Source organism: Lithobates pipiens, unplaced genomic scaffold (genome assembly GCF_037356315.1).
Source record: "Lithobates pipiens isolate NorthernLeopardFrog02 unplaced genomic scaffold, aLitPip1_a1.2 Scaffold_19, whole genome shotgun sequence".
Classification (NCBI taxonomy): Eukaryota; Metazoa; Chordata; class Amphibia; order Anura; family Ranidae; genus Lithobates; species Lithobates pipiens.
The window spans coordinates 438556115-438582242 of NW_027507764.1; the positions used below are offsets into that span (position 1 = coordinate 438556115).

Here is a 26128-nt window from a genome sequence, read left to right on the forward strand (position 1 = left end):
TGGACCAGTCACTCTGGGACTCCTCTATCACACCCAATTCCAGCATCCTTTGAACCTCCCCACGTATTGCCTCCCGTCGGGCCTCTGGTATTCTATAAGGTTTTAGTTTTACCCTTTCTCCTGGCGGGGTGATAACGTCATGCTCTACGCCAGATGTTTGTCCCGGAAGCTCAGAGAAAATCTCTTTGTTACGAAGTACAAACTCTTTAACCTCCTGTTGTTGGGCTTTCGATAAGGTGTCTGCTATTCCAACCTCAGGAACTAAGCAATCAGGCTGTACTTGTGACAAAGTCTCTGCGACTAGAGATTCCCTATCCCTCCAGGCTTTCAGCAGATTGACGTGATAGATCTGCTCTGGCTTTCGCCTTCCTGGCTGTCTAACCCTGTAGTTCACCTCACTAATTTTTTCAATTACTTCATATGGACCTTGCCATTTGGCCAGAAATTTGCTTTCAACCGTAGGGACTAGCACCAAGACCCTATCCCCCGGGGAAAAAATACGTGTCTTGGCCCCATGGTTGTACACTCTCTGCTGTGCTAACTGCGCTTGGGTTAAATGTTCCTTTACAATTGGCATTACCTGTGCAATTCTGTCTTGCATCAGGGCGACATGCTCAATCACACTCCTGTGAGGAGAACTCTCATTTTCCCAAGTTTCCTTGGCGATATCCAGCAGCCCTCTTGGGTGTCTCCCATAGAGCAACTCGAAGGGTGAGAAACCCGTAGAGGATTGGGGTACCTCCCTAATGGCAAACATCAGATAGGGTATTAGACAGTCCCAATTCTTTCCATCTCTATCCACCACCTTCTTTAACATTTGTTTTAGGGTTTTGTTGAATCTTTCAACCAACCCATCTGTTTGGGGGTGATACACAGATGTACGCAATTGCTTCACTTTGTACAACTTGCATAATTCTTTCATAACCCGGGACATAAAGGGTGTACCTTGGTCCGTAAGCAGTTCCTTACAAATACTCACGCGGCTAAAAACAAGAGATAGCTCTTTGGCTATGGTTTTGGCCGAGGTATTTCGGAGAGGAATTGCTTCCGGATAACGGGTGGCATAGTCCAATATAACCAAAATGTACTGATGGCCCCTGGCGGACTTCATTATCGGACCTACCAAATCCATTGCGATCCTTTCAAAGGGGACCTCAATGATAGGAAGAGGTACCAGCGGGTTACGGAAATGTGGCATAGGTGCCGACTTCTGACACACAGGGCAGGAGGAACAATAATGTTCTATTTCCTTCATGACCCCAGGCCAATAGAATCTCTGCAATACCCTCTCTCTGGTTTTCTCTGTCCCCAGATGACCTCCCAGAATGTGCCCATGAGCCAATTCTAACACCAACTTCCTGTAAGGTTTGGGCACTACAAGTTGCTCAATGGGTTCTTCTGCCCTTTGAGCCACTCGATACAGCAGGTCCCTTTCCATAGTGAAGTAAGGATAAGGGCAAGTCTTATCTGGGTTCACTAACTCGCCATCTATTTTCACCACATTTTCCCGTGCCTTTATTAGGGTGGGGTCTTTTAACTGTTCTGTGGCAAAATTTTCCCTGTGAACCTCAAGATCCGAAAACTCCACAGACGGCATGTTTTCATCTGAGGATGTTGGCTCCTCCCCAGTTTCTCGAGTTTCCCCCGCCAATACCGACAAGGGAAATTCAGGAGAGTCCTCACCACCCCCAGAGGAATTCTGGTCATCTTCCTGGTTTATAGGGGCACCAGTGGGGGGCTCAGGACAATCCCAGAGTTCCCAGAATTTTGGAAAATCCCTTCCCACAATAGCATCATGTGGTAAGTGAGACACTAACCCCACCTGATGAGAGAGGTTACCTTTGGGGGTCTCAAAAAACACTGAAGTTACAGGATACTCTCGGGTGTCCCCATGCACACAAATAACAGCCACCCTGTTCTTCCCAGAGACCTCCGTAGTAACTAATTCAGCTTTTATCAATGTTACCAGGCTACCTGAATCCAGCAACACATCAACATTTCTACCATTAATACACATTTTACATAAATGTTTCTCAGGTCCCCGAATGGCAGTGCATGCAACTGTCGCAAACAGCGACTGACGTCTTTCCCTTATAAAGTCACATTGCATAGGCTCATCCACAACTGGGCAATTGGCTGCAATATGTCCCTCTTGCCGGCAGCGGTAGCAAATCTTTTTCACTGTCTCTTGCAGCATGGGCTTCCTGGGCTGCTCCCGCCAGACCTTAGGTAGAACCCCCACCCTCTCACTCTCTCCACCCTCACCCCTTGGAGTCATCTTACCCGCCACTGGGGATGATCTGGTCTTAGGATGGAAAGTCCGTGAGTCCCTGGAAGAGGTGGTCAAGTTCTCTGTAGCCAAGTACCTCTCAACCAGATCCACAAGTTTATCTGCATTTTCTGGGTCTCCATGGCTTACCCATTTTTGGATGGCAGTAGGAAGAGCTCTCAGGAAACGATCCATAACCACACGTTCCACAATGTTTGGTGCGGTCAAAGTCTCTGGCTGCAGCCACTTCCTGCTCAGGTGAATGAGATCATACATTTGAGACCTGGGGGGTTTTCCAACCTGAAAAGTCCAATTATGCACACGCTGAGCCCGGACGGCCAGGGTGACACCCACCCGTGCCAATATTTCTGCTTTTAGCACCACATAGTCTTTTGCTTGGTCAGGCTCTAGGTCATAATAAGCTTTCTGCGATTCCCCAGTTAACAGAGGGGCCACCAGTCCAGCCCATTGCTCCTTAGGCCACTTTTCCCTTTCAGCAGTCCTTTCAAATGTGGTCAAAAACACCTCCGGATCATCCTCTCCAGTCATTTTTGTCAATAAACGGCTCACACCAAAGGATGCGGTATTATTGTAATCACTTGCTTCATTGGTCTGCGGACGTTGCTGTATCAATGTCTCTATTTTCTGTTGAAAACTCTGCTCTTGCTTCTGCAACAGGTCTATGAAGCGGGCTTCAGATTGCTGCTGGGCTTGTTGCTGAGCTTCCAAACTCTGCTGCAAAGTTGCATTTATCTGCTGCTGATTTGCATTTGTCTGCTGCTGGGCTTGTTGCTGAGCTTCCAAACTCTGCTGGTGAGCCTTTTGCTGATTTTCCAGACTCTGCTGCAAAGTTGCATTTGTCTGCTGCTGGGCTGCAAGGCTCTGTTGTTGAGCTGCAAGGCTCCTTTGTAAACCCGCATTTGTTTGCTGCTGATTTGCATTTGCTAGAGCCAGCTGTCTCAGTATCTCCTCCATGCTGGCCTTTAAAAAAAAAAAACTGCCAAAATTCTCCACCAACTGTGAGGGGTTAGCTCGGCAGCGGGTGTGTGTGACCCCCTGGATGGGTTCACAACACAAAATCAGGCACAGCAGACAGCGTTGTAGGTGCAAAAAAACAAAAGATGCGGTTTATTTCTGCTACATGCAGTGATACATATAACAGCCAAACAAAATAAAACATGAAAATAAATCCTGGTCAGCTTGACCTCTAACTACACACTTAGATTTCCCTGTCTAACAACTGAGAGCAGCCTTGTGCTGCCCCAGTCCCTGTCATAGAGGTTTGCCACACAGGCGTTAACTCACCGCACAGAACAGGTGTCACACTCCCCAGTCTATACAACACAAAAACTGGTTCCAGGATGGAGCATCTCCCTATGCATGCTGGGGTTTTTTGTAGAGGTCTTAATGAGCCCACTTACTTCAGCTGGGCTCATTAACTCTTCCCCTCTAATTGTAAAGGTCTGCATAAAGCCTGAATCTAGGGCACACATATTTCCCATCCTGAATACAACCAGGTGATTTTACCTGCCTGCTGCCACAATATATATATATATATTTTACACATAACATTTATTATGACAGATGTTGTAGTGCCACAATATTACCTGTTTTCTGGCGCTGTTCACCATTTTCATTTTCATTACAAATTTACATTCTTTCATCAAAAAGCTGACATCTTCCTTCTTGTCTACTTCCATCGCCTCACTGTCATCTGCTTTATTATCTATTTCCATACTTTCATCCATATGCTGAATAGAAAGTTTTTCTTGGATCTTATCAAGGAAAAAACACCTGAAAACAAAATCATGTACATGCAGAGAGATGGTTCAAATTATCTATACCAGGGGTACTGGATTTCAGAACTACTTTTTTCGTGTATGAAATAAAGAATATGCAACAAGATATCTCTACCTGTTAGTAATGATGTCATCCCAAATGTTCATGGAGTCCATTTTATCATCTGGGTATCTACTCTTCCAAAGCTTAAGCAACCTTTTCAGTGCAGGCAAAGATGCCAAGTTGCCTATAATATTATTGCATAACATAAAAATCGCAATTTAGCAATGGTTTTTAAAAATTTAACACCACACTTCACACATTGTTGATGTTGAATCATTTTTGGGGTATATTACTATTATGGAAATAGGAACATTAGGGAAGATAAGAGAGAAATATTCTGTACCCACATACTGATCACAGGCAGTAATATTTTAATGCACTGTTTTCACCACTTAAGGACCGCCTCACACCGATATAAGTCGGCAGAATGGCATGGCTGGGCACAAGCATGTACAGGTATGTTGCTCTTTAAGTGCTCAGCTGTGGACTGCGCACACTCCGCCGGCGGCACACTCGTGACCCGGTCCTGAGCTCAGTGACCATGGGCGTGGGACCCAATCCCCTCCAGTGTCCCGCGATCAGGTCACAGAGCTGAAGAATGGGGAGAGGTAAGTGTAAACAAACCTCTCCTCATGCTTCCTAGTGAGCCTGTCACTGGTCATCTGTTCCCTGTCATATGTAAAGAAAATCAGTGATGTCACACGCCAAGTCACGCCCCCTACAGTAAAAAACACACACACACTTAACCCCTACACTACCCCCTAGTGGTTAACCCCTTCACTGCCAGTAAAATTTTTACAGCAATCAGTGCATTTTTAATCGCACTGATCGCTGTACTAATGCCAATGGTCCCAAAAATGTGTCAAAATTGTCTGAAGTGTCCGCCATAATGTCGCAGTCACAATAAAAATCGCTGATTGCCATTACGAGTAAAACATTTTTTTGTTTTGTTTTTTAAAGGATTCTTTATTAAGCAAGATGGGCTATCAATACTTGCAGAGAAACACAAAGGCACCTTTCTTCATATTTTCTGGCACTGTTATTTGATTAGTAAATAATGGGAAGATATAGTGCATTTCCATAACAAAAATATTCAAATCCTGAACTGCACAAAAAGTTAAGATAATGTTACTGGTACTGAAGACCATTTATGACCAGTTAAAATAAACTCTGTTTTAAAGAATTAGGTAATGTTAAAGGGGTTGTAAACCTTTGTGTTTTTTCACCTTGATGCATTAAGAGTTGAACAGTGGAGGTCAGTATGATATGTTATTTAAAAAAAAAAAACCCTTACAATCACAAGGGTTTCAAGATTAATTCTATTTTGCCATTGTATAAACCAATATAATCAAAATGAAAACTGTCCAGGGGAGTATACCAAATTAAAGCCGGCCATAGATGGTTTGAATCTTGGCCGGTGCAGCAGAGACTGGCTGAGATTTGAACCATCTATGGAAAGGCTGATTGTACCAAAGATCAACTTGGGTACAACCAGCATGTTTAATTTCTAGCATGTGATTATTGGCAGCAGTCATAGCTACTAACAATAATCATTGTGTTCCCAAGCAGGTATTGCTCCCCCACCAGGAGGAAAAGTTCAGATAAAAGCATAATTTATGACCTGCCTGAAAACTTCTATACGGTTTGATGTGGATAGTAGGAACCAATTACTTCCTAATCAAGTAAATAATAGAAGATTTCCTATGTGAAAAATTAGACTACTTCAATACAGGGTAGGGGAGCTGAAGAAATAAAGACCAAGCTTAAATTGCAGAGATCCACTGAGGATAAGAAGTATTTGTTGCGGACTGTATTGGTTTATCTTGTCTAGTGCGATTTTATTTATTTTGTAAATAGCTTAAACTTAAAGTGGTTTTAAAGCCAATAGGCACAGCAGCAGGGCTCGAGTGTGAGCATGCACAAATGCCCTCATGAGAAGCGGCTTCCCACAGGAGCACTGGACAGAAGGAGCGCCAGCCGGTGGGGGACCAGAAAAGACGAGGTTTGCAGCCGCTCTGTGCAGGACAGAGCAGGTAAGCATAGACATGTTTTTTTTTTTTTTTTTATTCACCTTTACAATCATTTTAAGTTTGTGGCAAAGAGACAGGCTTGTGTCTATAGGCAATATCAGTTGATATCCAACAGCAATACAGTCAGAAAACTATGTACCTGGAACGCGGATGAATTCAATAAAATCCTGAGTTTCTGAGAGAGCCTGAACTGACTGTAGCTCAGTTAATCTGCTTTGACACATCAGTGAATCAATGCTTGAATAGTTCTAGAAAGCAAAACACAAAATGCTACTTGTTTGAGAACATACCAGACTCTCAAATCAGCAACAAAAACAAACAAAGTCCATACCTGCATAAACACATCTATTCCATTTTTGATGTAATACTTAGCCCGGTCAAAATCATCTTGCATTATGTAGAGAAGACTCATCTCCTGACTGTACAAGGTTTCCATCAAAACTTTTCTCTGCTCCACCTTCATGGCTTCATCAATAAAGGTTAATAAAGACTGGTCATCCTTTCCATGAAGAAGCAACTTTACTTTACTGCGGATCATGTAAGGCAGATAATTTTCCTGCAATGAAAGATGAAATGAAAGATTGTTACAAAGAAATAGCAAAGCATTCCTGCCCATACTGTACATGTGATAGTGAACTATGTATAACACCACCTGATGAAAAGGATCATTCCATATTTTATTGAGATCTGGGGGGTTTGCACTGTCAATGTTGAGAGTAGAGCAGTATTCCAACGGCTGCCATTCTGTCAGGTGATTGTAGCATTCCATCGAAGCAATTTCCCAAAAATCCTTCTCTGCATCAGAAGGTTCCCCATCTGGAAAGGTATGCTGCAGTGCCTTTGAAAAACAGATTGGCACATTAAAGGACACTTGATCAGGGATTCAAGCAACTTTCCAGCCACAAATAAGAAACCAATAAAGTAAAATATATATTAAATAATGTATATTCTCGAGTATAAGCCGAGTTTTTCAGCACTTTTTTTTGTGCTGTAAAAGCCGCCCTTGGGTTATACTCGAGTCTACCTGCCTCACGCACCTGATCTCCCGGCACTGTGACATGCAATCTAGTCTGCGACCACCCAGTGTAACAAAGCCCCGCCTTCTCCTTGTCCATGATAGGTGGAACACTGACTCACTGCTGTGAAACTGAATTAGTGTTCAGTCACGGGGGAGGCGAGGCTTTGTTACAGTGGACGGCCACCGACTAGACTGCATGTCACAGCGCTGGTGTTCTAGAGATCAGGTACATGAGGCTGCAGATGGACACAGTGAGGGCTGCAGATGGACACAGTGAGGCCTGCAGATGGGCACAGTGAGGCTGCAAATGAGGTCAGTGAGGCTGCAAATGAGGTCAGTGAGGCTGCAAATGAGCACAGTGAGGCTGCAAATGAGCACAGTGAGGCTGCAAATGAGCACAGTGAGGCTGCAAATGAGCACAGTGAGGCTGCAAATGAGCACAGTGAGGCTGCAAATGAGCACAGTGAGGCTGCAAATGGGCACAGTGAGGCTGCAAATGGGCACAGTGAGGCTGCAAATGGGCACAGTGAGGCTGCAAATGGGCATTGTTGACCCTCTTTTCCACTTACAGTAGATGGAAAATTAATTAGGAAATCCTTGAAAACTCATTTATTCAGGGAAGCTTATCCCACACCCACAACTGTCCCAGAGCCACCCCCATCAAATCATTCTCTGCAGCTATTACCTTTTGTACCACCACCCCCTCCATTTAGAATGTAAGCTCTATGAGAAGGGCCCTCCTGTACCCTTTGTATTGAACTGCACTGTAATTGTGTGTGCCTCCCCCCGTCCTTTACATTGTAAAGCGCTGCGTAATAGCGATTGGCGCAATATAAATCACAATATAAATCGTGTATAATAAAGTGCACAATAACAAAGTGCATGGTACAGAAGTAGATTTGGTGCAGGCAAAAGCACTGTGTTTGCGGTGTCATTAAGTAAACACTGACACCTGCTGCAGTTCGAAAGTGCAGTGCATTTTGAACACATTGCAGAAAATGTGCACGGAACGCCTATTTCCCAAACTGCATTCTGGTGTGAACTGGCCCTTAAATAAAGCATTTTGCTTGCAATCTTTAGTATATGGGAAGGTTTGACTTTATGTAAATAATCTTAAAACTGACTTGCAAGTGGACCCAATCAGGACAAGAGTTTCTGAAGTGATCCACTTACTTCATCATACATTTTTGCAGCTGTGGCATAATCAGATTTTGCTTCTGCAGTTAAGGCTTCTCGAGTTATAGGTTTTGTTCCAATCTTCCCACTAAAAATGCCTCGAAGAACATCATAGTCTCCAATGGAGCGATACAATCTGAAAAAATAAAAAAATAAAAAGTTATTATATATATATATATATATATATATATATATATATATATAATGGATCTGATATTTAACCATAATCTGCACAATAAGGAAATACATATCTGTTAAATGTCTACAAAAAAATGTTTTATTGTGCAAAATTATCAATGTATATCAATTGGCTCACAGTGTTTATTAAATTATAATTATGGCAATTACAGAAAAAAAATTGTGAATTAAAATTATTAAAATAAAGTGCCTCAAAACAGTCCAAACTGTACTCAAATTGTGTTCATCCGTGCAAATACTGTCACACCATTCTAATACCAGGGATATTAAAACAAATATATTTTCCAATAATAAAATGACAAAAAATTGTTTTTTTTTTACTCACCGTAAAATCCTTTTCTCTGTAGTTCACCGACTGACACAGCTCCTTTGTTAGACCATTGTTAGACCATTGGGTTGCTTTGCTACCTCCAGGAGAGGACTAGGCAGAACATGTTAACATGTACAACAAAACCAGAATTTTCTAGTTCCGCCCAGGGGCGGTCCCTTAGGTAACAACCCGTCCAGCCTCTCTCCTGCAGCCTCAGTACGTCAACAAGCAGTACAAAGTAGAAAATATAGGAGGGGAGGGTGCTGTGTCAGTCGGTGAACTACAGAGAAAAGGATTTTACGAGTACAAAAAATCTATTTTTCCTCTTACGTTCACTGACTGACACAGCTCCTTTCTTAGACCATCAGGACATCCCCAAGCAGTGCCAAAACTAGGGGTGAGAAACAGCATAAAAACTTCACTCACAAAAAACAGGATGTGGGAACAGCATAGAACTTTTACACACAAAAAAAAACAGAGTGCTCCTCAATCTGGGCGTCTCTACCTACAGACCGCCTCAAAATAGTAGCGGTAACAAATGCAACAGAGCATTTACTTAAAGTTACTGTGTTTTTCATTCCCATTCATATGGAAACAGGACTCCATTCCATATTTGGGAATACACATACTCGGGAGACTATCTGAGCTCTATCACCGCAACTTCATACCCATGCTATCCAAAATACAGTCAGACCTGACGGACTGGGCCAGTCTTAACGTCTCCTGGTTTTGGCGTTCAGCCCTAGTAAAAATGATAATTCTCCCGTGCTTACTCTATTTAATGCAGACAATCCCCATTCACCTTCCCCCGTCCTTCTTCTCTTCGTATAAAAAATCATGCACCGCATTTATATGGAAAAACGGTACTGCGCGTATTAGTTACCTTCAGCTCACACGCGCCAAAAGCAAAGGTGGGATCGGGTTACCCGATATACATAAGTACTATCTAGCCTGTCATTTGACCAGGCTGGTGGACTGGAAAGTCCACAAACATGAGAAGCCATGGGTCATGTTGGAGAACTCTTTCACAAATTCATTTCTACATCTACTCCCTTGGACAAAACCCTCTCTATGGCCCCGAGGCTTGGTGACACACCCCTTTATCTACCCTACCTTGACAACCTTCAGGAAGACCATGGTACCCTTTCATTTGTCCTCTTACCCAGGTTCGTGGACCCCCCTGCGGGGGAATCCTGACTTTCCCCCTGGAGACTCTGGAACATTTCTTCAAAGGGAATGGCCTCATGAGGAAGTACTGGCACACAAACTTTTTCACAGGGGACGCTTACGTCCCTATGAAGACTTGGTATCCTCATCACGCACTAAAACATTCCCCTTCTGGTCCTATAGGCAGCTGCGACACTTCCTCATGACGCCAGATCCATCATCACAGTGGAGCAGACAGCTTACTGCCTTTGAGTCCCTACTCACACGCTCTACTCCTCAAAGGCACCTAATATCTTACATATACACCCTACTGCAGGGGAATTGTTCCACACCCAGCGGGGACGCGTCACGATTGTCCTGGGAAAGGGACCTCCAGGTGCCCCTTACGGATGATAATTGGGAAGACATATGTGAATATATTCACAAAGGCTCATTAAATGTAGCAATCCAAGAAAATTGTTACAAGATTGCAACCAAATGGTACAGGACCCCAGCCCTCCTGCACCAATTCTCACCCACAATCTCAAACATTTGCTGGAGATGCAGGAGGGCGGTGGGCTCGATGCTCCATGTCTGGTGGGAGTGTACTTTAATCCAACAGTATTGGAGAGAGGTGCATGCCCTAACACGAGTCACTACACTCCCCCTAGATTTTAGCCCAGCGCAATACCTTTTACATCACTCGAACTTGCCTAAGAGACTCTACCACAAGTCACTTGCCATGCATATGGTCAATGCTGCTAGGCTTTGCATTCCGGTACATTGGCAATCGGTGGACACGCCATCCATTAGAGAATGGTTAGTGAGGATCTCGAAGATCGAGGAAATGGAGGAATTGATTCATATTTCCCAAGAACGCCTGCAAAGCTTCACGGCCACCTGGGCCTGCTGGATTCATTTTAAAACCACAGAGCACTATAAATCTTATTTTACACCCCCTACCATGTTATCTGGAACTGACTAGTGGGACCCCATGCCCACAAACCCTCAGTGGGGGCCGGGACGGAGAGCGGTCCCTACTCTTTCCCTTTCTCTCATCCCCCCAGCCCCTTCCTTTCCTTACCTTTCACTATTTCTCTTACCTCCCCCTCCTGTCCATCCCTCCCTCTGTGTCGCTGCCCGTGACTGGTCCCCTCTACACTAATGTGTTCTCTCTTTGCCCAGGCTGCGAGGTAGAGACTAACCCCTCTGGAACCGAATCTTCCATTGCTTGGGCATGTTAGCAATGTCCCCACCGACACTGTTCCATCCGCTTTTGAGGGCTAGCCTCGAGCGGCGGCACATACTGGGAGGACTCCTTATTATTATGCTCAAATACAAGACTAGTTGCCCTGAACAATGCCTAGTACTCTCCCAATGTTATATCTAGTTATCTAATACACCGCAAAATGTTATGTTGACTGTACGGCACACTGATCTTGTAACCTTTTCAAGAAATTAAATAAAAAACAATTTTGTGGAAAAAAAAAAGTTACTGAAAAACAGAAAAAAATTAAGTGCAATTGCAATTACACGGCCACCTGCAAAACTTTGCGGCCAAAACAGGCATCAGCCGATGCACTGACATCTACCTTGTAGAATTTTGTAAAGGTGTGAACAGGCGACCAAGTCGCTGCTTAGACAGGCGCTTGATGTCAGAAGACACAAGACGTTCCAATTGCCCTGGTGGAATGGGCCACGCCAGGAAAGGGGGGGGCCTGCCCCTTCAAGGCGTCGGCCTGTACTACAATCTGTCTCATCCACCTGGAAATGGTGGCCAACGAGACCACCATGCCTTTTTTCGGACCTGCCACTGAAACAAACAAGGAGTCTGACTTCCGAAAGGGAGCAATACCAAACAAATACACCCTCAGAGCCCAGACCACATCCAGGGAATGTAGGGCCACCTCCATAGGATGTGTCAGTTTAGGACACAGAGATGGTAACACAATGTCTCGGAACACCGAAAACCACCTTCGACAGAAAAGAAGTTTGCAGACTCAAGATCACCTTATCCTTGTGGATAACCAGATAGGGTGACTTGCAAGACAAGGCCTCCAGTTACGAAACCCTCCTGCCCGATGTAATGGCCACTAGGAAAACCACTTTCTGGCAAAGAGTCAACAGAGGGATCTCTCTGATATTCTCAAATGGCGGTTTCTGAAGTGCAGATAACACCAGGTTCAGATCCCATGGGGTAGCAGTGGACGCACCGGAGGAACTACATGCCGGACCCCTTGAACAAAAGTGCTCACTAGAGAGTGAGACGCCAGGGGTCACTGAAAAAAGACAGCCAAGGCTGATATTTGTCATTTAATGGTGCTTAAGGCCAATTTCTGTAAAAACAGCAGGATCCTGGATATAGAAAAGGAGCCGGACGCCATCCTTTCTTCTCACACATTGAGATGTAGGCCTTCCAGGTACAATGATATATCTTCCGAGAAGAAGAGTCCGAAAGGCCCCGGATCCTCAACACCTGGCTCTCAATAGCCATGCCGTTAAAACCAGCGATGGTAAAGCAGGATGGAGAATCAGACTGAGACAGAAGGTCCTCTCGTAATGCCAGTCACCAGGGGGCATCAGCCACCAGGAGCACTAGGTCTGCGTACCATGGACGCTGGGGCAATCAGTATTACTGGGAACCCCTCGGCCTCCACTCTGCGGAGCAGGCATAGTAGTAGCTTTAGCGGAGGAAAGGCTTAGATCAGCTGGTACTGACGCCACTGAGCCACCAGCGTGTCTGCAAGGATCTCTTCTCCTGGACACGAATCTCGGCACCTTCTGATTGAGACGGGAGGCCAGAAGATCCATATCTAGAGTGCCCCATCGCAGGCACAGTAGTCTGAACACCTCCAGATGCAATGCCCATTCTCCTGGGTCCAGCATCTGGTGACTTAGGTAGTCCGCCTGCCAATTCTCCACTACCGGGACTCAAATGGCCGATAGGGCCGTTACCTGTCGCTCTGCCCACTGAAGGATGTGAGCGGCTGAGCTTCTTGTTCCTCCTTGATGATTGACATATGCCACCGCCGTGGCGTTGTCTGACTGGATCCTGATCGGATTCCCTGGTCTTATCGACCACGTGGAGAGGCATAGCCTGATCACTCGCAGCTTGAGCACATTGATCGGCAGCTTGGATTCCTCCTCCGACCAGAGGCCCTGGGTCGACTTAACTCCCATAACTGCGGTTAGGCTGGCGTCTGTTGTGATCACTGTCCAATTCAAAGGTAGGAACGACTTCTCGGACCCAAGTGCCGGGGATCTCAGCCACCAGACCAGGGAGTCCCTAACTGACTGGCTCACCTGAATCTGTCAATCCAGGGATAATGGACATTTGTCCCATTTTGTCAAGATCTACTTCTGCAAGACTCGTGTGAAACTGTGCATACGGTACTGCCTCGAAAGAGGCTACCGCGAGTCCAGGACTCGCATGCAAAGCATAGCGACGACCTCCCGCGGTGCATCAGCAGTTTTACCACGGCTCTGAGAGTCTGCAGCTTGTCTGAAGGGAGAAAAACTTTCGCTTCCATGGAGTCCAGCAGTAAACCTAGGTACTCCAAGCGCTGAGTCGGTACGATCACCGACTTCTTTAGGTCCAACAGCCACACAAATTCCTGCAGGGTCTGCATGGTGATCGCCACATCCTCCTCTAATTCTAAGAAGAAGATGCTCTCAGGAGGAGATTGCCTAGGTAACCTACGACTGCGATCCCGAGTTGTCACAACAACGCCAAAGCAGGAGCTAATACCTTGGTAAAGACTCGGAGCGCCAAGCCAAAAGGGAGAGCCACAAACTAGTAGTGGGCTTCCCCAACTGCAAATCGCAGAAACTTCTGATACTGAAGGCATATGGGCATGTGCAGGTACGCATCCTGGATGTCCAAAGACGCCAGGGAGTCCCCTTGATGGAGTGCAGCGACTACTGAGCGAACTGATTCCATTCTGAAAAACTGTACTTTGACAAAGTAATTAAGGACTTTTAGGTCCAAGACTGGACACACCCCTTCCTTTTTGGGGACTACAGATTGGAGTAGAACCCCTGGAACCTCTCCGGCTCTGGAACTGGTACTATCACCCCGCGACTCATCAGGTCCCTTACCGCCCCGATTAGGGCCTCCTGGCGAGCCGGGCGTATGGGTATGCTGGAGGGGAAGAATCTGTTTGGTGGCCAAGAGAGAAACTATCTTTTAGCAAGAGGAAATCAGATAGCAGACCCATTGGTCGGACAGCTGAGAGGCCCACCAGGCTGCAAACTCCCAAAGGCGAACCCCACCTGTGTTGCTGGTGGGGGCAAACCATCATTCGGTAGCACTCGTGCTCGCAGGCTTGTTAGACTTGCGGTTCCAGGGATGCTTTTGTCCTTCAGAGGTCGTCCTGTCAGGCTGGGGATGTTTAGCCGGAGCCCCAGGCGGACGAAAAAGCTGTTTGTGAGTGGAAAATGAGGGCCCTTGCCTACAGCATGGCTCCTTAGCCTTCCTGGCCTGTGGGAGTAGGGTACTCTTACCACCTGTGGCATTTTCAACAATGTCATTCAATGGGGCTTCAAAGAGCTGCTCCCCAAGGAAGGGTAAATCTGTAAATCTGTCAGGGCTTTTTTTTTTAGATGCCTGATCAGCCGACCAGCATTTTAGCCAAATCAGGCGCCTCAGCACCACCGCTGACACTGAAGCTTTGGATAACAGAGGGAGGGTATCCAGGGCCCCGTCACAAAGGTCCTTAAGGCCTTGCACTAATTGGTCTGCTAGTCCCACGCAGACAGGGGAAGCCTGTTCCCCCAATTTGTGGTGCAAACGTTTTGCCCACTCAATAAGTGTCTGTGACACAAGTGCGGATGCCAGTACTGGTCGCATTGCTGACCCCACAACTGTAAACAAGGAACGAGCCACTGCCTCAGCCTTCCTGTTCGTGGGATCCTTAAAGACAGGAGTCCCCTCTACCGGGATTGTGGTTACTTTGTTTAACCTGGATACTGGGGGGTCCACGACCGGAGGAGCCGACCATTTTTTGAGAAGGCTCCGACCATGTATTTAAGGACCGAAAAGGTCAGTTGTGGTCAACCACCATTCCTTGTATATGAACTTATCGAAATATGTCAGATACGGAAACACCTTAGGTGTACGGGCTGGCTTACGGGATCCAAAAGGGACCATTACATCAGCAGAGGGATCTATTGTATCCTGAACTTTCAGGGTATCACGCACAGCTGTGATAAGTGTTCTAACATTTGCTTTACCGCGCACGGACCCATACAGGTACTCATCCTCGCTTTGTACCACCTGTGCGCCCACACACCACCTCCATCTTGCCAATGAACGTGTTAAGGGCCGCTAACAAAGCGTCCAGAGGCACTGCACTGTCTGCAGGCAAATCGATTGCAATTGCCTGGATTTCGGGGGAAGAAACACTGGTTTTTGAAGCCATGCTGACCCTACCCTGTCTGGCACCTGTTGGGGACTTAGGACAGTGATGGTCCCACCCATAACTTCTGCAGGCTGAGGAACCCCCACCACAGGACCGAGTTCTGCTCTGTCCAGCTAGGTATGCCCGTGTCCTGTGTCAGCTCCCAGGTGCCTGTGAGACAAAACCGTGCTGTGCTGAGCCTCAGAGTACAGCGCTGAGCATGAAAAATGTGTTCAGGCTTCAACAAAATGGCTGCCGAGTGTCCAGTATAAAGGACATAGTCACAGGGAAAATGGCCGCCAGACCACAGTAACATGGAGTCAGACCATGCTTCTCCCTGGTCACACCAAAAATGGCTGCCGAGCACTGTATGCAATGAGGGACAGTGAAAACAGGCAGAGGAAATGGCAAACTGCGCTACAGCGATCAGCAGACACAGACTCCAGACACCCAGAGGAGAGACCTACAGACATCCAGGGCACAGATATCCAGTGCACCCCCCACCGCAGGTGAGAGCCCCCCACCCCTTGGAGCCCCTGTCTATGGCACACACACCGCTCAGCAGGCTATGCCGCATCCCCCACAGGGAGGGGGGGAGGAAAGACAGGGAGAGAAGAGAGGGACCCCCGAATCAACCTCCTAGGGAATGCCCAGCTGCTCAGCCCCACCGAGGCAGAGAGAGAGCTGTACTTGGCAGTCCTGACGAGCTGGGGAACATTCCATCACAGACCCACTCTCCGATCAGTACGGGGTGGCTGCTAGCCTGGCACACTGTGGCACAGACATCAGTAGCCCGGTCATATGTGTGACCCGGAACATTATGCTCACCGGCCGCCCCTGGAGCTGGGGGGCATGTCATGGCCGACCCAGCACAAAGCTCTGGTCTGCACATGCTCGCTGGCCAGGCTGGGGAGACTACAAGCATAAGGGTATCCAGCCTGTCACCAAGCCGGCTGTTGATAGCAGATCACAGGATCTTAAAGAGGAAGTAAACCCTAATGGGTTTACTTCCTCTTTTTTTCCCTGCAAAGGTAAAGCATAATGGACTACTATGCATCGCATAGTAGCTCATTATGTGTCACTTACCTGACACAGGAGCCAGCGAAGTCACCGCTGATCCCTGTAGTCCGCCGCATCCATCTTGCTGGTGGCGTCTCGCAGCTCCGACCAATGACAGCGGCGAAGCCGCGATGACGTCACTCCCGTGCATGCGCACGGGAGTCGCGTCTCGCAGCTCCTCCGCTGCCATTCGGCAAAGCCGCGATGACGTCACTCCCGCGCATGCGCACGGGAGTCGACAAATTAGGCAAATCCATTCTTGGACTTGCCGCATTTAGTGCGCCTGCGCGCCGCTGTCTACGGCGCATGCGCCGTAGACAGCGGTGCCCATTTTCGGGCAAATATCTCCTAAACCATATAGGTTTAGGAGATATTGCTTGGACCTACAGGTAAGCCTTAATCTAGGCTTACCTGTAGGTCAAAGTGGTTTAAAGGGGTTTACTTCCTCTTTAATCTTGCACAAAAGGCAAATTTCTGCAGAAAAAATCCATGGGCCGATGGGCCCACAGGGTTCCTAGGTCCTTCTCCTTCACTAGGCAGAAAAAATCTGAGGCTGCAGGAGGCAGGCTGGGGAGTTGTTACCTAATGGACTGCCCCTTGGACGGAACTAGAAAGTTCTGGTTTTGTTGTACATGTTAACATGTTCTGCCTAGTCTCCTGAAGGTGGCGAAACAACCCAATTGTCTAAGAAAGGAGCTGTGTCAGTCGGTGAACGTAAGAGAAATGTGTATTCCAGGTCACTTAATGCGGCATTAAACACAAAGCTAAAAATTGGATTACAGTACTCCACTCCAGATGAAGGAGCAGAGACAGCAGTATTTTCACTCAGGGGGAGTGTTAGATGTACTAGCATATTTAGATACTCTAACAAATGCAAGCCAAACTCCAACTCATACTGCAGTTACAGCAACATTTTTTGTTTTGTTTTTTGGGATAAAGGTTTTACATGAATAAATAAAATCTGATCATTTTAAGCACCCCTGTTAGTGTTCAATGTATTATCTCAACACCCAAAATTGCATTAATTGTAGGAGAATTTGTTCTGTTCAAAAACAACAGACTTAACGGCTGAATTACCAGGTGAAATTAAAGGAAAGAAAGCCTAAAAAAGAAAACAAATGTAACTACTGCATCTAACAATTGGTAAGCTACAATATAGTAAAAGTTTGCTTTGGGCTTTAACGACTTCCCACCCAGCCTATAATGAAATGACAGGCTTCTCGTCGATCCAGGTGGACTTCACCCTCTCGGATTGCATAGCCCTGTGGTGATGCAATCTGTCACCGGCTGCGTCCACCAGACAGCCAATATCATGTGAAACCTGTGACCAATCACAACAGGTCACATGACAGTTGTAAACAATGGATGGCTTCCTTTCATGTCATCCAATGTATACAATTGTGTTGCTAGCTGTGATTTGTCAGTATGATCACATAGTACAGACAGGGCCAATCATAGCCCATCTGTACCATGTGATTAGCTCTGGCCAATCACAGATATTTAAAACTAAACAAACTGAATGAATCAGTTTAATTCAGTAAAATGCTTGCTTATAGGAATGTAATACACTGCAATCATAGTGTGTATAAAAAAAAAAAAAATCCTGATCACTTCCCCAGGGTAGTACATTTTTATTATGGTAACATTATATTCCTCAGTGTCACAGCGTGTTAAAAATAAAAAAATCTTCTTTTTTTTTTCGTGTGGTCACCAGTCAGTGTCCCTGTTCACTGCCACACCAGTTATATGATAAAGTTGTACTGCACTGGTAATAGTACGTTATTAATTTTCCAAAAAATTATGACAAAAATACCTTGGAATGTGTATTTTATAAAAAGGGGTCATTTGGTGGATATTTGTAATGCCCTGGCATTTTCAGGTTTCAAGAAATGAGACAGACCTTCAGTACAACAGAGTTGATACATTTTCAGACATATACCATAGTTTGTGAACTCTAGAACTTTCACACAAGCTAAATAATATACGATATGGGTTATTTTCACCAAAGAAAAGTAGCAGAATACACTTTGACCTAAACTTACAAAGAACAATTATGTATATGCAAGATTCAATAACAGAAACGAAGAAAAGCATGTTTTTTCTTCAAAAATGTCAGTCTTTCTTCATCATACTTAGCTGTAAAATCCTTTTCTTTGGAGGTGTGCATGCGCGGAACTCCCAGGAAGTCGCTCTAACCGAGAGCTTTGCTCCGGCCCCATTCGGCTCCCTGCGACTTCAGATCGAGCGGGACACGGGCACAACAGACTCTCAAGCCTCCAGGAAGACACGAGCTTCCCCCTTGTATGCCGCAGGGCCCCCATAAGTGGGAAGTAAGCTGCAAGCTGGACTTTTATCTAGTGGCCCCTGTTCCAGCCAAGATGGTGGCCGCTGCACACATGCACACACACGAGGCGGCATAGGAGACCAGGGCTCAATAGCAGACCCTGCTCTTCCTAACCAGCAGTCCCTGCTGGCAACCCCAGTGAGTACTTGTTCTCCCAATGAAGAGGGCTCTCCCCTGCCTCCACTGAATCCCTGCTGGACAGGACATTAGGGGACCTTCTCCATACCCCCATACTGCACTCCTCCCTGGGCATGGCAGGCCCCCAGCAATCCTCCCCCATGCTGCCGGCCCAGACCCCAGATATGCACCATTTGCTGCAGAGTTTCTCGGAAATGCTAGCAGCAGGCCTAGCTCAAAATGCCAAGCAGATCACTGCCTCCATTAAGGCTGATTTACAGAGCCTCGTGCCCGCATAGATGCAATAGAGCAGGTGGTGGACAACACTGTAGCTCATACTGCCCAGAACTCCACATGCATCCAAACATTACAAGATCAACTGAATTCTGCACTCGCTAAAATAGACGACTTGGAGAACAGAAGCAGGATATAATTTCTGCATTAGGGGGATCCCTGAATCTGTCACAGACATACCCAGCACCGTCAAACTTTTTTATTAAGGAACTGATGCCGGACATCCAGGTCGATAGAGCACACAGAGCACTGCAGCTTCCCCACCAAGATGGCCTCCCGCAAGATATAGTTGTCAAACCTCGTTTTTATGGCACCAAAGAGGATGCTATGAGAAAAACCTGCAACCTTGACATCCTCTCTTTCCAAGGTCACAAAATCAAATTTTTTTTGCGGATATTTCCCCTACTGTGATCCAGAAGAGGAGGTCCCTCAAGCCCCTCCTTGAAATTCTTGCTCAAAACTCCATCAAGTACCGTTGGTCCTTCCCTTTTCGCCTCCAGTTTCAAATCAGAGACAAATCATACAGATTCACCAACTTTCCTGATGGCTAGCGCCTGTTATTGCAACTAGGACTCTTAACCCAGGATCTGGACTCTCTGCATCAAGCAGCCAAATCAAGCGCCCAACCCCGGGCCACCCTCTGACCCCGCTGTGGAACAAACTACCACCAAAAAGACACAGACTCTCACCCTCCAAGATGAACGAATCCCTTTCGGCTCCTGGTCGGACCGGGTTTCTTTTCCTTTCGGGGTTGACAGCCTCACCCACCCGTATTTGTAGTGGTTAGCCCAACCTGAACCTGGACCTGACTGTTGTAATTTTTGACAGGTTCTGTTGCCTTGGCTTGTCGGGTTCCACTAGTCTCCCAGATGGCTATCGGAGATATCCGGCACTGCTAGTAAATTCTCTGCCCCCCGGCTGAGATGAAATGTGCATCACTTTATGCTATTTTTGTCCCCATGTTCTTTCTTTTTTTTTTTTTTCTTATTTGCATTCCTCTTACAGGGGTTCGCTCTCCATAATTACTTCATCCTTCTTACCCGGCCTAAAGCTGCTCCCCCCTCCTCCAAACTCCAGAGAACCCCTCCATCTCAAGTGAGCGTATGTTTGTTATTGTTGTCCCACATTTTCTGATACCCCTCACAAGGGGAGCCGGCGGCTGGCGCGGCCCAACATGCCACCCATGCTGTTGTGACTCTGAGGGACACCAGGAAAACAACCCCCTTTGCGGTTGTACCCTTTCCGAGTCCTCCCTCACCAAGGGACTCGGACTAGGACTCAGCTTGCCAATTCTGTAGTTATCATACTAGATTTGTTTTATTGTCGTGTTATATTTACTTATTTTACTAACTTCATTTCTCTTCGCTTCATTCATTACACTTTTCTCTACCCCTCTCTCTACCTCTCCCATGCCTCCTCCTCAACCCCCCCCCCCCACCTTCCTCCTTCACTTTCTCCAGGAACCTTGACGGAGAACACCACCCAAACCACCCCCAGGGCTCCTCCAGGCAATCAATTTCTTAAGGGACGACTCCCATTCTTCAAAGGCAGAGGTAAGCTCCACTCACATGTTTTCGCCTCTCTCCCCTGATGCCCATGGCTAACTAATTCCCACCAATTATCTTTAACGTTCGCCTCACAAAATGCACAAGGGCTTAACTCATCCTCCAAACACCGGAAGGCACTTCGAAGTTACCACGCTAGAAGCCTTGATATTGTCCTTCTCCAGGGGACCCCGTCAGCTACACTCCCTTCTTCCTACACCGCAGCTTCCCCGCTTTCTACCTGGCGAACGCTGTCTCCAAAAAAAAAAAAGAAAGGGGGTGGCCATTCTTCTTGCTAAACGAACCCCATTCGTTCATACCCAGGCGATCAAAGATACTGATGGTAGGTACATATTTATCAAAGGACATATTGAAGGGGTCACTTATTCTATTTCATCTCCTACTACACCCCCAACCAAGGTCAGGTGCATTTATTTTCTTCCATACTTTCAGCCCACGCCCCACATCTGGAAGGTAGAATAATCTTAGGCGGGGACTCCAATATCACTTTCGATCACATGCTAGACAAATCCTCTCAGGACAGAAGCCACCTTAAAAAAAACTCCCGAATAGAGTCTCAGGATTGCACGTCTTCTTCACGACATGGACCTAATTGATTCTTGGAGAGAACTAAATCCCACAGCTAAAGATAACACAAACTATTCTGTGCCGCACAAAACGTATGCGAGAATTGACCACATTTTCATTCCCAACACGGAGATTCACACTGTGTCTCATGCTGCTATTCACGAAGTGCCTTGGTCTGACCACTCTCTGGTGACCCTGAGAACAACTCCCTCTCGCCGTCCGGGCCCCCCCCCCCCCAATGGCGCTTAAGTAAAACCCTCTTGTCCAATCCAGTTCACTGTACCATGCTGGAAAAACATATTCGGGAATTCTTCCTCAACGACACCGGGGAGGTATTCCCTAGCTCCTTATGGGGTGCCCATAAGGCAGTCTTGAGGGGAAAAATGATTCAGCTTGCGTCCAAACTCAAACGGGAAAGGAAAGTAGATGTGGAGAGACTCGAAATTGAGTTTAAGTCTCTTAGCAAGTCCCACAAGAATAACCTGACTCCAGACTGCCTTGCCAGATTGGAATCCGCCCAAGTCGCTCTGGCATCAAACGTGAATAAACACCTTAGCTGGCTTAGTGATTGTTTCTACCTACAAGCTGATATAATATGTCCGCACCTAGCAGCTAAACTCTCCCCCACCTTTTCTTTATGGGCAACCCTGACTCCATTAACTCCCTTTTAGAGGAAATCACTATCCCCAAGCTTTCTGACCCTCACCGTGAAATTATGGATGCTCCCTTTCGGACTGAGGAAGTCCAGGATGTCATCAAAAATCTCAGATAGGATTCAGCCCCGGGTCCCAACTGGTTCTCCGCTCATTATTACAAAGCATTCTCAGAGGTTCTCCCTGCCCGTCTGGTCCGGCTCTTCAACTCCCTCCAAGAGGGCTCCCCCCTGGAGCCAGCTGCTAACTTGGCATATATATCGGTCATTCTCAAACAAGGCAGACTCCAGCGAAGTGGGCAACTATAGGCCAATCTCATTAACAATGATTTGAAAATCATGACCAAAATCCTAGCAAACAGGTTGGCCTCATTTATTGACAAATATATCCATAAGGACCAGGTGGGCTTTATCCCCGTGAGACAGGGGCCGGCCCAGATTAGGAAAGCGGTGGATTTAATCTCCCTTATGCAATCCTCGTGGGATGGAAACCCTCCCCCAATCGGGATATGTCCTTTCCATCGACCTCCAAAAGGCCTTTGACACTGTCACCTGGCCATAGTTATTCACCATCTTTGGAAAATGAGGTTTTGGCCCGGAATTTCTAAGAACCCTGTCATCCCTTTACTCCTCCCCGAAAGCACAGATTAAAATGCACGGCCACTCTCTGACCAATTCCCAATCCTGAAAGGTACCAGGCAAGGCTGCCCTCTCTCCCCCATTCTTTTCGCCATCTCAATATAGACACTGGCTCTGGCTATCAGGCATCACCCAGATAGCCATGGTGTCAAATGCAGCCAATGGGGGGGCGTGGCTTGCGCGCGCACAGCGATGGACGCTTAGACAGAGAGCTCCGCTATCCAGACCGGACAACTAGCGATTACCGGACGTTCGTTCCGCCGCCATCAGCTCCAAAGAACCCTGCAAGACCCTCCCGATCCTCCGCCACAGCGATGTCTCGCAAGCGGTACCAGGAGAGAGGCCCGAAGCGTCTGGAGTCCTTCTCCTTTCAGCCTCGCAGCAAGGCCCAAGATGGCGCCGCCGGCACAGCGCGGGCCTCCCTGAGCTACACAGACCTCCCTGACGACCATCCTAGAGAAATACCAGCAGAAATGCAAGCACCCTACCCTTCTGATACGTCTCCCTCAACTCCGGCCTCGCAGAGCCCAGTGAAATCGAAGATGAGGATGGATCCTCACAACCAGGCCTCAGGCGCAGTGAGTACCGGCCTACATAACGAATCTGCTATATCTGACTTACAATCATCCATTGCTCAATTCCCAACTACAGGTCAACCTGTTCTTGACACAACAATGAAAGATATGCTTTTGTCCTTGCAATCGTCTCTTATGTCCAATCTCTCATCCCTGATCAATACTTTCTCCCTAGAGCTGAAACACATGGACAATAGAATGCAGTGCATAGAGTCCAAAATGGGGGAATGTACTGACACGGTCAATGAATTGGTTGACGCATATTCTGAACAAAGAGATTAATCTCTTTGGATCAAAGCCAAACTCGTGGACCTCGAGGACCGCTCAAGGAGAAATAACGTAAAAATATGCGGAATCCCGGAATCCATTCAACCCACAGAACTGCATAACTTTGCGTCCACCATGTTTTCCAGTATGATACCCGAGCTTACACCTATTGAACTCACTATTGACAGAATTCACAGACTACCAAAACCACGCCACCTTGAGGCGGATATACCCCGGGACGTGCTCCTTCGGGTTCACTTCTTTCAGGCGAAAGAACAAATACTTCAGAAGGCTAGAGAGCTATCTCCATTACCTGCGCCATACTCCAATATCCAATTGTACGCAGACTTATCTCAGTATACACTGCAATTGCGGCGGCAATTAAGAACCATAACTAAAGCCTTGAAAAACCATAAGATCACTTACAAATGGCGTCACCCAGCGACCATCCTGACCAGCCATAATGGTATTCCACACATTATCTCTACATTAGAGGGTGGCTTGAAGCTCCTTCACGCATGGGGAATCCTAATAGACCCCCCTCGATCTCAACCGGGTCCTGATGGACAGCACAATCCATTTGTTTTTGGTCCTACTCGGGAGAAACCCAAATCCACACGATGGTGAACGACCTGTCCGTCCTACTATGCTCAACGACTATAATGGTCCGGTCTGGAGCTGCGACTACACACCTGATTGTTGAACTCTTCCCCACAAAATAGTCAGTTGCTCACAAGAGCGGTTGGATACTGACATTCTTGTGTTTTCTTTTTGCTTTTGCTGTGTTTTTTTTTTTCTCTTGTTCATTGTTTTCTTCTCCTCTGGTGCATTTTTATCAACCCATAGCTACCGATATAGCAAGACTTCCATGAGTGTCTGACACACACACTCCAAGCCTACAGATTGTTGTTTTCCTAGAATCCTACCTGGTATTCTCATTGTACCTGTAACGCCGTTTTCTTCCATCTCATCTCACTAGGACTTCCGGATTTTGCTCTTAACGGATTCGCTTGTACCGGCTGGTACCCTAGACTTTGATCTGGTACACTCATCTACTGTAAGTACTCACTCTGATAACACACATCCCTCCAGCATACCATGGGCATCACCATCCTTTCTCTTAACGCAAACGGACTCAACCACCCTGTGAAACGCAACTCTCTTTGGAAATCAGCTTTAGCACACAATTGTGATATTTTATGTGTCCAGGAAACCCATTTTGCCATAGACGCCACACCTAAATGTCAACACAGACTGTTCCCACATGTCTTCCACTCCTCTTCCTCACAGAAGAAGCGGGGAGTACTGATAGCCATAAAGAACACTGTACTATTCACGGTGCAGGATTATATTGCTGACACGGATGGTAGATATATTATACTGAACTGTACAATCAACAATGTGCCTTATACTCTTGTTACAATTTATGCCCCTAATCGGGGTCAAATGACCTTTCTTAGGAAAACATTGAAAAAAGTGAAAAAAATACAAAAAGGTCTTTTACTGCTTTGCGGGGACTTTAATCTAGTCCCAAATAACTTAATGGACTCGACAGCGGGGTCCAAACGTTATGCCTCCCCTTTGGAGTCTTTTATTGTTTCTAATGACTTGGATGATGTCTGGAGGTGCTGTCATGCGAGCGAGAGAGATTTTACATTCCTCTCGCCGCGTCACAACACCTACTCACGTATTGATCTGTTTTTAGCCGATAATCGAGTTCTTCAGAGAACTTTGGGTTCCAGCATCCACACCACCACCTGGTCGGACCATGCCCCCATCAGCATTGACATCTCTGATGACTCCCATCATACAGATTCTTTTATATGGAGAGTAAACAATTACCTCATTACTTCTCCACAATTCTCCATCCATGTCAAGCAAAGTTTGGAAGAATACTTCCTAATCAATCAATCCTCAGTTTCCGACCCGGGGGTGGTGTGGAACGCTCACAAAGCTGTCATGAGAGGTGTGTTCCTCCAATTGGGGGCTAAAGCCAAAAAACAAAGAACCCAGAGATTAGATAAGCTCACAACTGACATTTCCTCCGCTGAATCCCTAAATAAAACCAATCCCTCCCAAGCCCTCCAAGCTAAAATATTTACATTACGTAACGAGCTTCGGTCGCTATTGCTAGTTAGACAGGTAAAAACGTACAAATTGCTTAAGGCCACATCCTACACTACGGGTAACAAAGCAGGTAAAATAATGTCGCTAAAAATCAAAGGGCACAGGGATAAAACAAAAATCCCGTATTTATACCATCCTCACACCAACGAAAAACTCCTTAAACCTAAATCCATAGCCGATGCCTTTAGCACATATTATCAAGACCTTTATAACCTTAACGAAGATTCAAACAGCGCCCAACCTACCCCTGAGTTAATTCAAGCATTCCTGAAGGACCTGTCCCTTCCGGCCATATCTCAAGAACAACTCTCAGAATTAAATTCGCCCTTTTCAATCACTGAGATTATATCAGTAATAAATAAACTTCCTTGTTCCAAATCCCCAGGCCCAGACGGCTTCACGGGGGAATATTACAAACAATTCAAGGACATCCTAGCCCCTGCCCTGTCCCAAGTACTCAACCTAGCAGCCAAGTCCGCCTCCTTCCCGACAGAAATGCTTACTGCCATGATAGTGACCCTGCCCAAACCTGGG

General features: G+C 46.5%; 1 protein-coding gene across 5 annotated transcripts in view; it reads right to left on the minus strand.

Annotated features, from left to right (window-relative positions):
- PRKDC (protein kinase, DNA-activated, catalytic subunit) overlaps positions 1-26128 on the minus strand; it is a 794135-nt gene that overhangs the window by 180711 nt on the left and 587296 nt on the right. For all 5 annotated transcript variants that reach the window (XR_013277654.1, XR_013277655.1, XM_077492661.1 and 2 more), the window contains exons 64-69: positions 8333-8471; positions 6794-6979; positions 6473-6697; positions 6281-6389; positions 4184-4295; positions 3877-4063 (exon numbers count right to left, since the gene is read on the minus strand). Coding sequence is in view for 3 of the 5 variants with exons in the window: in XM_077492661.1 (XP_077348787.1) it covers positions 3877-4063; positions 4184-4295; positions 6281-6389; positions 6473-6697; positions 6794-6979; positions 8333-8471 (958 nt within the window). In the remaining 2 variants the exon portion in view is untranslated. The remainder of the gene's footprint in view (positions 1-3876; positions 4064-4183; positions 4296-6280; positions 6390-6472; positions 6698-6793; positions 6980-8332; positions 8472-26128) is intronic.